The sequence below is a fragment of the Portunus trituberculatus genome, chromosome 17 (assembly GCF_017591435.1).
Source record: "Portunus trituberculatus isolate SZX2019 chromosome 17, ASM1759143v1, whole genome shotgun sequence".
NCBI classification, from domain to species: domain Eukaryota; kingdom Metazoa; phylum Arthropoda; class Malacostraca; order Decapoda; family Portunidae; genus Portunus; species Portunus trituberculatus.
This window is the reverse complement of record NC_059271.1, coordinates 24783681-24797874: the sequence shown is the minus strand read 5'-3', so window position 1 is coordinate 24797874 and position 14194 is coordinate 24783681. Positions and strand designations below refer to the sequence as shown.

The 14194-nt window shown below is 42.2% G+C and overlaps 1 protein-coding gene across 1 annotated transcript in view; it reads right to left on the bottom strand.

The window, feature by feature from the left end:
* Positions 1 to 1006, bottom strand: part of LOC123504788 (flocculation protein FLO11-like) — an 88713-nt gene extending 87707 nt beyond the window's left edge. Inside the window, exon 1 of the mRNA XM_045255611.1 lies at positions 402 to 1006. Within this exon, the coding sequence (XP_045111546.1) occupies positions 402 to 479 (78 nt within the window). The 5' untranslated portion in view covers positions 480 to 1006. The remainder of the gene's footprint in view (positions 1 to 401) is intronic.
* Positions 1007 to 14194: the final 13188 nt, after the last annotated feature.

The window sequence follows — 14194 nt, the reverse complement described above, 5'->3', positions numbered from 1 at the left end:
CACACACACACACACACACACACACACACACATTGGGTTCGACATGCGGTCAGTCTAATTCGTGACACTGTTTACTGAAAATTACAAGGAAAAACAAAACCTCGCTTTCACCAAACATCCCTAAACTTTTCCTCCCCGTCAGCCCGCACACCAGCGAGACCATTATTACCTTCATCACCAATAAAACAAACACGCCTGAGTCTTTATCACCCTAAACCTCATAAAAGAAAAACACGAAAAACACGGAAAAACTAAAATTTCCAAGTAACACCACTAAACTCTTCCTCTTCATCCCTGCTGCGAAACTATCGTATTTACCACCGCCCAAAAAAACAGATCAATTACAGACTCTAAAGTAGAAGAAATATGTAGACACACAAAGCACAATGAAGGACTCCAACCTGAGGCCTGGAGGTGACTGGGCAGAGCAGGTGAAGGAGCAGCAGGAGCAGGAGCGTCGCTAGGCAGGATTTCGACATGGTGGTGGAGGCGCCGCAGGACTCACCAGTGACAGTATCAGTAGGCACGGGAAGGATGGAGCACGGTAAGGAGGAGGAGAATAAACGAAGGAATGAACGAAGGATATTTCACAACAGTCACGTCATTAGCTCTGCGTTGGGAGACTGAACACCAATGCCTCATAGTGCACAGGCTCCCTTGGTCGTGCCCTGCGGCGTCTCACACTCCTGGTGGTCGTGGCAGTCGTAGTGGCAGTGGTCGTGTTAACTGTCAGAATACTCCGTCTCGTTCTTCATTCACTAATTTCCCAGGAGTTTGCTTTTACTACGCCGCTGGATGTCACACCTCGGCACGCGGCGGCTGTTCACTTCACCACACGGCGGGGCGCGGGTACATGCGCGGGCCAGCTACGAGGGTGTAGGAGAGAGACAGTACTGCTCGCTAGCACCACACGGGGAGACGCACGCTAGCGGGAGGGAGGCAGAGAGGGCGTGCTGCCGCGGCTAGCACTGGGAGGAGTGTGAGGAGCGAGGAGTGTGTGTGTGTGTGTGTGTGTGTGTGTGTGGCTATCCTGGGACTCTTGCCGCCTCCTCTTCCTCCTCCTCTATTCCCTTGTCTATAATATCCTTCCCACATAAGTTCTTCCGTTCCATATTCTATGCCGTTTCTCCTCTCTCTCTCTCTCTCTCTCTCTCTCTCTCTCTCTCTCTCTCTCTCTCTCTCTCTCTTCTTTTCCCATTTCCTTCTCGGTTACTCATCACATTTCACTTTATTACACTTTTATTGCATCCACGCCGCACTACCACTCCCAAAGAAGCTTTATCTTTTTTTCTCTAGTATTATTCTTTTTTTCCCTCGAATCTACAAGATTCACCAACGTTTTAAGCTTACTCATACTCCCCTCACTCAATCCTGCACCAAAACACGATTTAGAAAAGAATAGAAAGAAAGGGGAAAAAAACGATGTTTCTCTTTGTATCCCCTGGAGTCCAGAGCCTTGATAACATTGCAGCACCTCGCCTATGGTTCTTTCAGCAACTTTCCAGCGAGTCACGTAACACAGCAGCTTTCAGTGGTGGCAAGCAGTGTGTGTGCTGATATACGTTACTGCACTTGTGGTAAATCGACTTTTTTTTCAGTTTCCTTAAAATGCAAGATCTTTATCGCATTCCATCGTTGCCCATAGCCATCTCACCAACTTTCTGGATTGTCACGTAACGCGGCAGCTTCAAGTTCCTCCACTAGTGACAAGAAGCGTGTGTGCTTATTCATGTCACCTACATATTCAGTACCGCCTACAGTGCACTACACCCATCCCAACATCTTTCCAGCGAATCATGGAACACAGTAGCTTCTAGTGGGGACGGTGACAACAAGCGTGTGCTGACCTACGCCACTACCATGTACTAAATCAACGTTTACCTCATGCTCATGCTCCCAGACATCCAACATCCTGACAACGTAACCAGCATCGTGTACAACCGTTCCAGCAAATATCCAGTGAGGCATGGAACAGAGTAGCCTCCACCAGTAACAAAGAGCATCCTAAGTCAGAATTTTCGTCAGTTTTTCTAACCCCACAGCATCTCTAGCATCTCTATCATATCCCAGCAACGTCCCAGCTAGTCATGGAGCACTACAGCCTCCAGCGCCTCTAGTGGTGACAAGGAGAGTGAACTGACCTACGTTTCTGTGCTTATACGGAGTCACACAGCAAATTGCGGCTCGTTTCCCAGTTGAGCAGTTGAGGCGCCCACCAGGACAACAACAACGGCCGATAATCAATACTCGTGAGAACTGAGGCCGCGGAATAGGAAGGACGAGGAGCTGGAGCGAGGAGGCGTATAGGACAGGAAAGGACAAAGGGAAGGAAGAGAATTAGAAGAGTGATTAAAAGAAGTGTCATAGCAAGAACTGCTATAAAGAAAACGAGGAATAGGAAAGACGAGGAGCAGGAGCGAGGAGGCGTATTGGACAGGGAAGGAAAGGCGAAGGAAGAGAAGTAGAAAAGTGATTAGAAGAGGCGTGACAACAAGAACTAGTACAAAGAGAATAAGAAATAGAAGGGGGCGTATAGGATAGGGGGAGGAGATCAAAGACAAGGAAGAGGAACAGGAGTGAAAATTAAAACTAGTTTATAGGCAACAATGAGGAAGAAAATCAAGAGGAAGAGGAAGATAAGTCTAAGGGAAAGAAAAGAAAAAAGGCTAGAAAGAAAAATCGAACGAGGAATATGACGAAGACGACGATTAGAATGAATATCAAGGTGACGAAGAAAAAAAAAGGAAGTTAAAAGAGGAGGAGGAGGAGGAGGAGGAGGAGGAGGAGGAGGAGGAGGAGAAGGAAAAAAAGGGAAGAAGAAGAACAACAACAACAACAACAAAAGAAGTAAAATGAAGAAGCTACGAGTTTGAGAAAGAGAAACCTCACAATAAAAACGAAAAAAAGATGAAAAAACAACAACACAAACCTGAAAGAAAACAACAAAATTACAACAAACAACAACAGGAACTACAAAAAACACCCTTCGCTTCAAAAAAAAAAAAAACTCACGTAACAGTATGGCAAAGAACAAGACAGGAATGCAAAGGACAAGGACAGCTCAGGAAAGGACGTAACAGCAAAGAACGGGAGCGTGTCACGTAGTATGATGCCCCAGAGTCCTGTGAGACGCGAGGAGCAGACGTAGACAGCCTTGGAGACGCCTTCTGTATCGCGTTCCTCGTTAGCTTCCTTTGTGACAGCCAGACGCGGCTTCATTGTCATTCCGTGGGCCCTTCTGCGCCGCCGCCCTCGCCACCCTAGCATCCCACGCCGCTGCCACCTCCGCCGCCGCCAGGGATACTCTCAACTTGATCTAGGATAAATAAGGGAATTCAATACTGTGTCTATCGTTTAGTCTATCTCTTTATCTATCTCTCTATCTCATATGGATTTGATTTTTAGTCTAGATTTGTTAATGTGTCTATCGATTTATCTATTTTTGTGTCTTTTTTTCATGTATGTATCTATCTATTTGTCTATCTATTTATTTATTCAACGTTCTATCTGTTGGGTGTCTTCTTAGTTCAATCCTACACGAAGCTCTTGGTAAAATTCAACTTTTCAATTCATCTATTTTTTATTACGTTTTTTTTTTTTCTGTTTCATTGTCATTTTCAGTTATTAAGTTCAAGCAGGAAAAGTAAATATTCTCTCTCTCTCTCTCTCTCTCTCTCTCTCTCTCTCTCTCTCTCTCTCTCTCTCTCTCTCTCTCTCTCTCTCTCTCTCTCTCTCTCTCTCTCTCTCTCTCTCTCTCTCTCTCTCTCTCTCTCTCTCTCTCTCGGACAAATGTGGAGGCTCGTCTTTAACAATATTTTTTGCTCCTAACCTTTAGCGAGTCTTTAGTTTCAAGTGCGATTTTCTTAAAAGGAAATGTCAACTCTGTCTCTCTAAACACTTATTCTTCCTTCCCTTTATGGGCCAACAAAGGAAGATTATGCCTGTTAGTAGTAGTAGTAGTAGTAGTAGTAGTAGTAGTAGTAGTAGTAGTAGTAGTAGTTGTTGTTGTTGTTGTTGTTGTTGTTGTTGTTGTTGTTGTTGTTGTTGTTGTTGTTGTAGTAGTAGTAGTAGTAGTAGTAGTAGTAGTAGTAGTAGTAGTAGTAGTAGTAGTAGTAGTAGCAGTAGTAGGTGTTAGTAGTAGGTGTTAGTAGTAGTAGTAGTAGTAGTAGTAGTAGTAGTAGTAGTAATTGTTGTTTTTGTTGTTGTTGTGTTATTATTATCATTAACACTATCATTATTATCATCATTTTAATTGCTATTCATATAACTTCTATTCTCATCACGTTCATCATCCTTTCACATCATCATCAATTCATTTTCACCATTACCACTATGTACACTTACCATTTTCACCATCATTGCAACTGCCATTCGTGTCATTGTTCTCATCATCACCACCACCACCATCATGTTCTTCACTATTTCACTTTCACTATCACCATCATTAGCATCTTCACCATCACTATAATCACTGTTCGTGTCACTTTTATTACCATGACAATCTTCACCATTTTAGGAAGCTCATCCAGTCATTTTCACCAAGGACAACACTGTTCTTGCATCATTTTTCTCTCTTCCCTTTACACAACGGCAAAATTAAGTGCTTTGCCATACCATCTTCCTCCTCTTCTTCTTCTTCTTCTTCTTCTTCTTCTTCTTCTTCTTCTTCTTCTTCTTCTTCTTCTTCTTCTTCTTCTTCTTCTTCTTCTTCTTCTTCTTCTTCTTCTTCTTCTTCTTCTTCTTCTTCTTCTTCTTCTTCTTTTAGCACCTTTGGGATACAATAAATGTTTTCCTCATAACAGTATTATTTTCTTTTTCTTATCTTTTCTTTTTATGCATTTATGTTTTTTACTTTCTTTGTACATTTCTAAGGTGATAACACATATTCTATTTTTTCTTTTCTTTTTTTCCTTCGTGGTATCTTAGTAACGTCAACTCTAACATAAGCAGGTGATGGATAAACGGTTAGCGACAATTGCTGGCAAATGATAACGTTGTGTTCTTGATCTTGAATAACTAACCCTGTGGAAGAATTAAAAAAAAAAAAGAGAGAGATTATCTAGTGTTATCAGAAATAAGCGCATGGAAAGAGCGAAAATTTGATAAAGAAAGGAAGAAGAGAAACTGCAGAGACGAGAATGAATTGAGCAGTTTATTTCTAAAACAGGAATATGTATTATTTGTATGTGTGTGAATAAGCAAACACAGTGAAAGGGAAGAGAATAGAAAGTAAATGGGTGGAAGGAAGGAGAGCGTAATAAGAGAGAGAGAGAGAGAGAACATTTACGTGAAAGTCAAGGAGAAACAAATGAACGAAATATTCTAAAGTAGGAATTCTTTTTGTGTGTGTTCAAATAAAGGACATAGGGAGCGAGCAAGAAGGTAAGAAAATGCAAGGATGATGTAGAGAATGAAAAGTAAAAATGACAAAGGAAGAGAATAAATTTTCAATACGACATTTTGTTAAAAGAAGAAAAAAAAAGGATGGTTTAAAGAGTAACACCATGTAAAAAGAAAAAAAAGCATGAAAAGTATGGAAGATGAAATTGGAAAGGAAAAAAAAATAGCCACGTGATAAATAATTCAAACGAACCTTTAGTCTATCAATCTCTCTCTCTCCTTCCTTCTTTCTATTCCTCTTTCTTTGCTTTAGTACCTTCATTACACATATCACTAGTTCCACCTAATCAATACATCATACAACCATTTTTTTTTTTTTCAGATTTGATAATAACGCAACATAAGCAAACATGAAATAACCTAATTTAAAAAAACCTAACCTAACCCAACCTGACCAAACCAAACCTAAGCTAACCAAACCAAACAAAAGCTATCTTACTCTAACCTAACCTAACCTAACTTAACCCACCGTAATTTAGACTAGACAAAACCTACGTAACATAACAATGCATAATATAAACTAATTGAAAAGAAAAACAACCTAACTTAACCAAACTAAACCTAACTTACCCTAACCTAACCCAACCTAACTTAACCTAACCCAACGTAATTAAAACCAAGCATAACCTACGCAACATAACCAAGCATAATATAACCTAATTTAAAAAGAAAACCCAACCTAAGCTAACCTAACCTAACCAAACCAAATCAAACCTAACTTACCCTAACCTAACCTAACCTAACCTAACTTAACGCAACGTAATTCAAACGAAGCACAACCTACACATTTTATTTTTTTTTCCTTCTGTAGTCACTAGCGCCATTTGTCTCCGCGATAAGAGGGTGAGGATGCCTTGGCCAGGAGACACACCATAAATCACATGTGTCAATGTTATGTTTTGCCCCAAGCCTCCCCAGATGACAGAACAGTAATGATCTTTTAGTGTTATCAATTTCATCTCTCTCTCTCTCTCTCTCTCTCTCTCTCTCTCTCTCTCTCTCTCTCTCTCTCTCTCTCTCTCTACTATGATCCTCTCCAACGCTAATAAACAGATTCAGACACTAATTAATCCCATTCTTCACTCCTCATCTTCCTCTTTCTCCCAAACATTCCTTACTCTCTCTCTCTCTCTCTCTCTCTCTCTCTCTCTCTCTCTCTCTCTCTCTCTCTCTCTCTCTTTCTCTCATCGATAAATCTCCTGCTTTATGTTTGATACCTCCACTCATCTCCTTTTATCTCCATATTCGTGTTCTCTTTAGCGTCATCTTCATTCCATTCAGAGATTAAAACCTTCAACACTCTTCCTCCTCCTCCTCCTCCTCCTCCTCCTCCTCCTCCTCCTCCTCCTCCTCCTCCTCCTCCTCCTCCTCCTCCATCACCTCCCCTCCAGGCTGTCTGTCCCTCTCCACCCCTATGTTTGGACTTTCATTCACTCACTGTTGGCATTGTAATTGAATCTCCCCTCCTCTCTCTCTCTCTCTCTCTCTCTCTCTCTCTCTCTCTCTCTCTCTCTCTCTCTCTCTCTCTCTCTCTCTCTCTCTCTCTCTCTATCTATCTATCTATCTATCTATCTATCTATCTGTGTGTGTGTGTGTGTGTGTGTGTGTGTGTGTGTGTGTGTGTGTGTGTGTGTGTGTGTGTGTGTGCACTGATGGCGTTTAAGATGTCATGCGTAACAGCAGGATACACACGCACACACACACACACACACACACACACACACACACACACACACACACCGGAAATAGTGCGTTAGTGTGGATGACGGCCCACCCACCTCATGTTCTCTCTCTCTCTCTCTCTCTCTCTCTCTCTCTCTCTCTCTCTCTCTCTCTCTCTCTCTCTCTCTCTCTCTCTCTCTCTCTCTCTCTCTCTCGTACCTTCCCACATCCTCAAATACCGGATCTTTCCACTCACTCATATACAAAGATCCTTCGCTTCCTTACTTCCTTTCACTCTCCCCACACTCCCCCACTCTCTCCCGACTCTCTCTCTCCCCTCATATCACCTCAGTACCCACTCAGTTACTCCTCCTTCCTTATCTCATCTCCTCAGCCCCTCCAACCGTCTCTCTCTCCCTCTCTCCCTCCCTGAAGTCTCATAACCCTTCACTTCCGCATGTCCCTTCACAGTGCTTGTCTTCATAGCTAATCTCTGCCTCCTTGTGTCCGTCTCCAGCCTCTCTGTCTCCCTCTTTTCCCTTGCCCAGAACAGGATATTAAATTTTGGTGATTAGAAAGGTCAATCTGCTGACGAGAGAGAGAGAGAGAGAGAGAGAGAGAGAGAGAGAGAGAGAGAGAGAGAGAGAGATTGAGGACGAGTCAGTGTCTTACTTTCCCTTTCCTTGATGTTCTAGTGTTGCTTATCTTCTTCTCCTCCTCCTCTCTCTCTCTCTCTCTCTCTCTCTCTCTCTCTCTCTCTCTCTCTCTCTCTCTCTCTCTCTCTCTCTCTCTCTCTCTCTCTCTCTCTCTTTCTCTTCTCTCTAAAACGTGAAATTTCATGAGTGGAAATCAATGAATACGAGAGAGAGAGAGAGAGAGAGAGAGAGAGAGAGAGAGAGAGAGAGAGAGAGAGAGAGAGAGAGAGAGAGCAATAGAATGTTAAGAGGGTTTCCTTTAAGCTAAATGAAAAGTAAGTATGTACTGTGATACTTGAGGAGAAGGAAGAGGAGGAGGAGGAGGAGGAGGAGGAGGAGGAGGAGGAGGAGGAGGAGGAGGAGGAGGAGGAGGAGGAGGAGGAGGAGGAGGAGGAGTGAGGAGAATTATAAAGGATGACGGAGAAATCATGAACATTTAATTACTGTGACGAGTAATTGGGAGTTAATTTGATCTAACTGTTAGGTAACGAGAAGAGGTGATGTAGAGGAAGAAGAAGAGGAGAAGGAGAAGGAGTAGGAAGAAGAAGAAGAGAAGGAGGAAGGAAGAGGGAAAAGAGAAGGAAGAAGTAAGCGGGCAGCAGGTGAAAGAGGCAAGGGAGGGAGACAAACTGACAGTGAATCCTCTCAATAAGTTACATCCTCTCGGACAACAAGCTCGTGACGAAGGCGCAGAGGAAGACCACTGTCGCTCCCTCCTGCCGGGACGCCCTCACCTACACACACACACACACACACACACACACACACACACACACACACACACACATACATATGCACCTGCGACTCCCTCCTGCCTTCTGTCCATCTCCCTTGTGCAAAAGTCATTGGTGTTCTATTCTCTTCTATTCCGTCCACCTCTCTAAGGCAAGGCTTAACCACTACTCTCAATCATTCATCCTTTCTCTGATAAAGTCATGAACTCTCCGCCTGCTTATGTATTTCCATCTACCTATAACCTGAACTAATTTAAGAGGGAGGTTTCAAGACACTTATCCCATTCTTTTGGCTAACTCTTTCGACACTGTCCGGGGCTGGCATATTAATGGGCTTTTATTTTTTTTTTATTATTTTTGTTGCCTTGGCCAGTTTTTCCCTCTTACAGAAAAAAATGGTGGTGGTGGTGGTGGTGGTGGTGGTGGTGGTTGACGAGGAACAAAGAGAACAAAAACAAGAATAAGATGATAAATCAGGAGACGAGCAACAAGAAAAGAGAAAAGGAAATTATCTCTCTCTCTCTCTCTCTCTCTCTCTCTCTCTCTCTCTCTCTCTCTCTCTCTCTCTCTCTCTCTCTCTCTCTCTCTCTCTCTCTCTCTCTCTCTCTCTCTCTCTCTCTCTCTCTCTCTCTCTCTCTCTCTCTCTCTCTCTCTCTCTCTCTCTCTCTTTGTTTCTTCTTCTTTTTTTTCTCTCTCTCTCTGATTTACTGATCAGAGGGAAAAGCGTAATAAAACGAAGGCAGACGATTGAAGGTTCCTTCTTCTATTCTTTTTTCTCCTCCTCCTACTACTCCTCTTCATTCATTTCCTTCTCTTTCTCCTCCTCCTCCTTTTTCTTCCTCTTCTTCTTCTTCTCCTTATCTTTCTTTTTTCTTCCTTCTTCCTCTTCTTCATCCTTCCCTTCCTCATTTAACTCTTTCTTCCTCTTCCTCCTCTTATTGCTCTTCCTCCTTTTCCACCTCTCGCTTTTCTTCTTCCTCATTCCCTCCCCACCTTCCCCCTCCTCTTGCTCCTTCTCATCCCCCCTCTTCATCCCTTCCTTTCTCTTCCTAACTTGCAGAACTTGCAATTCTAACATTACCACACAAACAGCTTCGTTAGACCCATCAGTGGTTTTGTAGTATTCGTTTTCTTTTCCTTTGAATTCTTTGGTGTTCCTCTTCCTCCTCCTTCTCCTTCTCCTTCTCCTTCTCCTTCTTCACTCATCCATGTTATCGCCTTTCGTTTACCATCACTATCTATGCAGTGTTAAAATGAAAGGGTATAAAGAATAAAATGATCTACCAGGGTGAAAAGGTGAGCTGGATTTGTTGTTGTTGTTTTAATAGAAGTGTTATCATCAGGCGATTTATTCTGTATCGAGTTAGGTAAACAAATAAACACACACACACACACACACACACACACACACACACACACACACACACACACACACACACACACACACACACACACACACACACACACACACACACACACACACACACACACACACACACACACACACACACACACACACACACACACACACACACACATACACACACACACACACACAAGTAGCAGGAATAACAAACAGATCCAGCCATCTTCCATAAGTAACAAAAATGGTACTAAGTCTACTGTAATCATATCTCCTTGAATGCACTTAAAAATCTCACCAGCTCCCACTGCAGTCTGTTACTAACCTCTTCAATACAGGGACACATTTTCACCTTGAGATTTGCGTACGATTAGACCATTTTCTTGACATCAGGAAGGGTCTATGGAGGTCAGAAGATTCATGGCGATAGACTTCACAATTTCAATCTCCTCATAAGTTTCTGAAGCTGTATAGAATCACCAAATAGTAAACAGAATGGATGTGGACACGCGTCATGGTACTGAATGGGTTAGATAAAACACTATAAAACGTGATATGTTTGGAAATATTCCCTGAACAACAAATTTACAGCTTTCCCACCACATCACCATTTCATCCCAAAGATAAGTCAATATGAAAAGCATAGACTGTTCTTATTTCTTCAGCTTTATCAGTTTCAAAAGTCACTCACCTCACAGCTTTATATCCCCTCCTGTCTGACTCACGGTACCTTTTCCTAGAATCCAACTGACGCTACGGAGGGGGCTACGGCTTTCCTTGATCTGCTGAGTGGCGCAACTGACGGAGACAAGCGGAAACAGGGCACATGAATCCACCCGAACTAATTGCCATAACATAACACGAAGTGGACCCATGGAAAGCGTGACTAAGTGATAGTGATGGAGTAAGGAAATAAAAGATAAGAGTTTTGACGATATAACAAATGACTTAATGAAGGAAATAGAAGCTTGGACAATACAGACAAAGAATTGAACAATAGATATAAAGGCTTACCGATAGATCTTGAGATTCGAAGTATGGAATGTAGAGGCTTAATAAGACAGTTTAATGGTTTAGCGACAGAGATTAGCATGACAGTATTAACGGGTTCAACGATAGAAATAAAGACCTTTTATTAATATCACATCATGTCATAGTAGGAAGAGAATCGCTGTACTTTCAAAAGATCTATATTTCGAATACTATAATTTTCTATAATTCCCGGAAGGAAATTTTTTATAATGAGGTTAATTGAATAATCTGAATAGAAATAATAAGAAAACTAACAGAAATTCGAGACGCAGAGAGAAAGAGAGAGAGAGAGAGATCAAAGTACACCCGCCACACCTCACAAGATACCACGCGTCACGTCCACAAGAAAAATCCTCGTCAACAGTTTGATTAAGTGTGACAGGAATCACCCTCAGGTATTTCATTACTGTACGTCAATACCTCAAGACTGTGTGAGTGACGTACCGAGGGAGTGAGAGAGGGAAGAAGTGAGGGAGAGTGAGGGAAGCAGGGAAGTGAGTGCGTGAATGGCCGAGTGACTACGAGCATGTATTCTGTTTATCATCAATCTCCCTATGATATTGTTGTCTTTTGTAATTAAGGAAGACATAATGCATTCCTTCATTTTTATTCCCATTTTCTTACTTTCACATTATTTTTTTACTTATTTCTGCGTATGTGTTATAATATGTACTGTCATGCCACATTTTCTATGACTCCTTGATGTTACATTTTCATTTATGTGCTATGTGCTATTTTCTGGCCCCCAATTATTTCCCTCAAAATTCTCGTACTTATGTACTTCTCTATACGAGTACAACATAATTTCACTGCCCCTTAAGATATGCTAGACGCCTTTGTTTTCTTCCACCTTCTCCTTTTCACTTGTTTGCTCCCTTACCTTCCCTTATACAATCCAATCCCTTCCTGTCTGGGGTTAGAAGAGTCAAGGTGAGACTGATTAAGCTTCTTTTGGCGGATGACTTTCGCTTCATTATGTTGACAGATTAATTCCCCTACTCTGTTTCATCAAGTCGGCGAGAAAAAGGGAGGGAATGGGAGGAGAGAGAGAGAGAGAGAGAGAGAGAGAGAGAGAGAGAGAGAGAGAGAGAGAGAGAGAGAGAGAGAGAGAGAGAGAGAGAGAGAGAGAGTTAACAATTTCTACATCACTTTAAATAGTTTTCGTTTCCTAGTTTCATTCGACAGCAGTTTCTTATCACCATATATCGACAGTCTTCTACTTTCTTTCTGAAGGACAATCATTATTCTAATAACTAACATTGTCCAACAAACTATAACACGCACTCACACCTGCACGAGTTAACACCAGCACGTCACAGTCCCCGCGCGGCTCCATAGACCAGCGGGCTCCTTACTTCATATCACTTGTTACATAACCAGTTAAGCGAGCGATAATAAGTCATATCTCCACGTAGCGCCTCCCTTTGATGCAGTTGAGACGGAAAGTGCGCCGAGTAACCAATCAGATACCTAGCCACTCAGCCACACAAACAGTCAATCAGCTAGCTTTTCTCACCCAGTAAGCCAATCACGGTTACCTGTGCTACGTCATACCCTTCACTTCATTCCTCCCATCAGTCCCTTCACGTGGTGCGGTGCGTTTGAGGGTCAAGGTTGTTTGTTTGTGTCTTGTATGTCAGTTAAATCACGTACACACATTCCTGACTGGTCCTATCTGTCTGGACATGTGAGTAGGGAGGAGTTCAACCCTATCAGTACTGGGACGTATTTTTACCATGAGTTTTGAGTATAATTTGACAATTTTTAGTTACCTTAGGAAGGGTCTATGGAGGTCAGAAGATTAATGGTAAGATTCTTCACTATTTGCATCCCCACATAAGTTTCTGAAGCTGCATAGAATCACCAAATAGTAACCTGAATGAATATGAAAACTTGTCATGGTACTGAAGGGGTTAAGGGTGTCATGGTCGCGTTATTGTGTTATGGTGACTATATCAAACGGTGAGGGAATGAAACATTATACATTATTGGGAATAATGATACCAACTCAAATATTCTTTTCCATTTTAAGTAGCTTACAAGTTTTACCATAACACCACCAATGTCTCGGATTAGGTCAAAGAAAAAAGAAACACACATTGTTAGAGAGAGAGAGAGAGAGAGAGAGAGAGAGAGAGAGAGAGAGAGAGAGAGAGAGAGAGAGAGAGAGAGAGAGAGAGAGAGAGAGAGAGAGAGAGAGAGAGAGAGAGAGAGAGAGAGAGAATGACTTAATATAATTTCCAATCTCTTCAGCTTTCTTTCCTTAAATTCCACTTTTTTATGTGTAGAGAAATGAAAATGTACATGCCTCTTTAGTTATTCAGAATCTAATATTATCTCTATTTGCCTAGGTAGGTGAGGCAAAAGGTAACTCGCGTCATAAAATTTCCATCGTAACGTTATTATCTGGAACTTACTATGGAACTATATGGTAAGGCCCAGTGACGCTGGAGGACGGGTGTTTGCAGTTCTAGTTTGCACCTCTCTCTCTCTCTCTCTCTCTCTCTCTCTCTCTCTCTCTCTCTCTCTCTCTCTCTCTCTCTCTCTCTCTCTCTCTCTCTCTAACAATGTTTTTTTCTCTTTTCTCTGACCTAATCTGAGACATTGGTAGTGTAATGGTAAAACTTGTAAGCTACTTAAAATCGATAAGAATATTTGTTGAGTTGGTATTATTACTCCCAATAATATATAATGTATGAGTCACAAGTGTTTCCTTCTACTCTACCTTATAAAATAGTAGTACCTTATAAAGGAGTAGTGTAATAGCAAGTTGTACTCTGCTCATACAAGGAAATTTTGTTGTATCAGTATCGCTGCAGTGCTCTGTGGTATAGGAAGATCAACCATCACCGTTCTTTCCTTCCACTCTACATGATAACAGCCAGGAAATTAACAACTGTAATTCATTGACTGTTCTGGCACTGAGGATGAACCTAGAAAGCTAAAATAAGGCCGCTCAGTACTGGCCAGCGTGTCTTTGGTGAGTCAGCGGCGGGGCGCAAGGCAAGGCAAGGCAAGGCATGCGTGGTGGTGGTCTAGCCGCTGTGATGAGGCAGAGCACGCTATGTGGAGCTAGTGCAACGTGATCAAAGGAAACTTGTTGCACTGTTAGCATGAGCTCGTGTACTGCGCCATGGTACACCTTTACTGTAGTACATGCCAACAGAATGCCATAAGCACGAGGGGTGTTGCGCTGAGGCTTTCCTACAGAAGAGGAAACTAGTTGTCTACTTTAACGCTCTGGTTGCTGTGACTCCATAAGCTTGATAATAGTGTCTGATACAGCAGCAAAGCAGGATGTTGAAGGA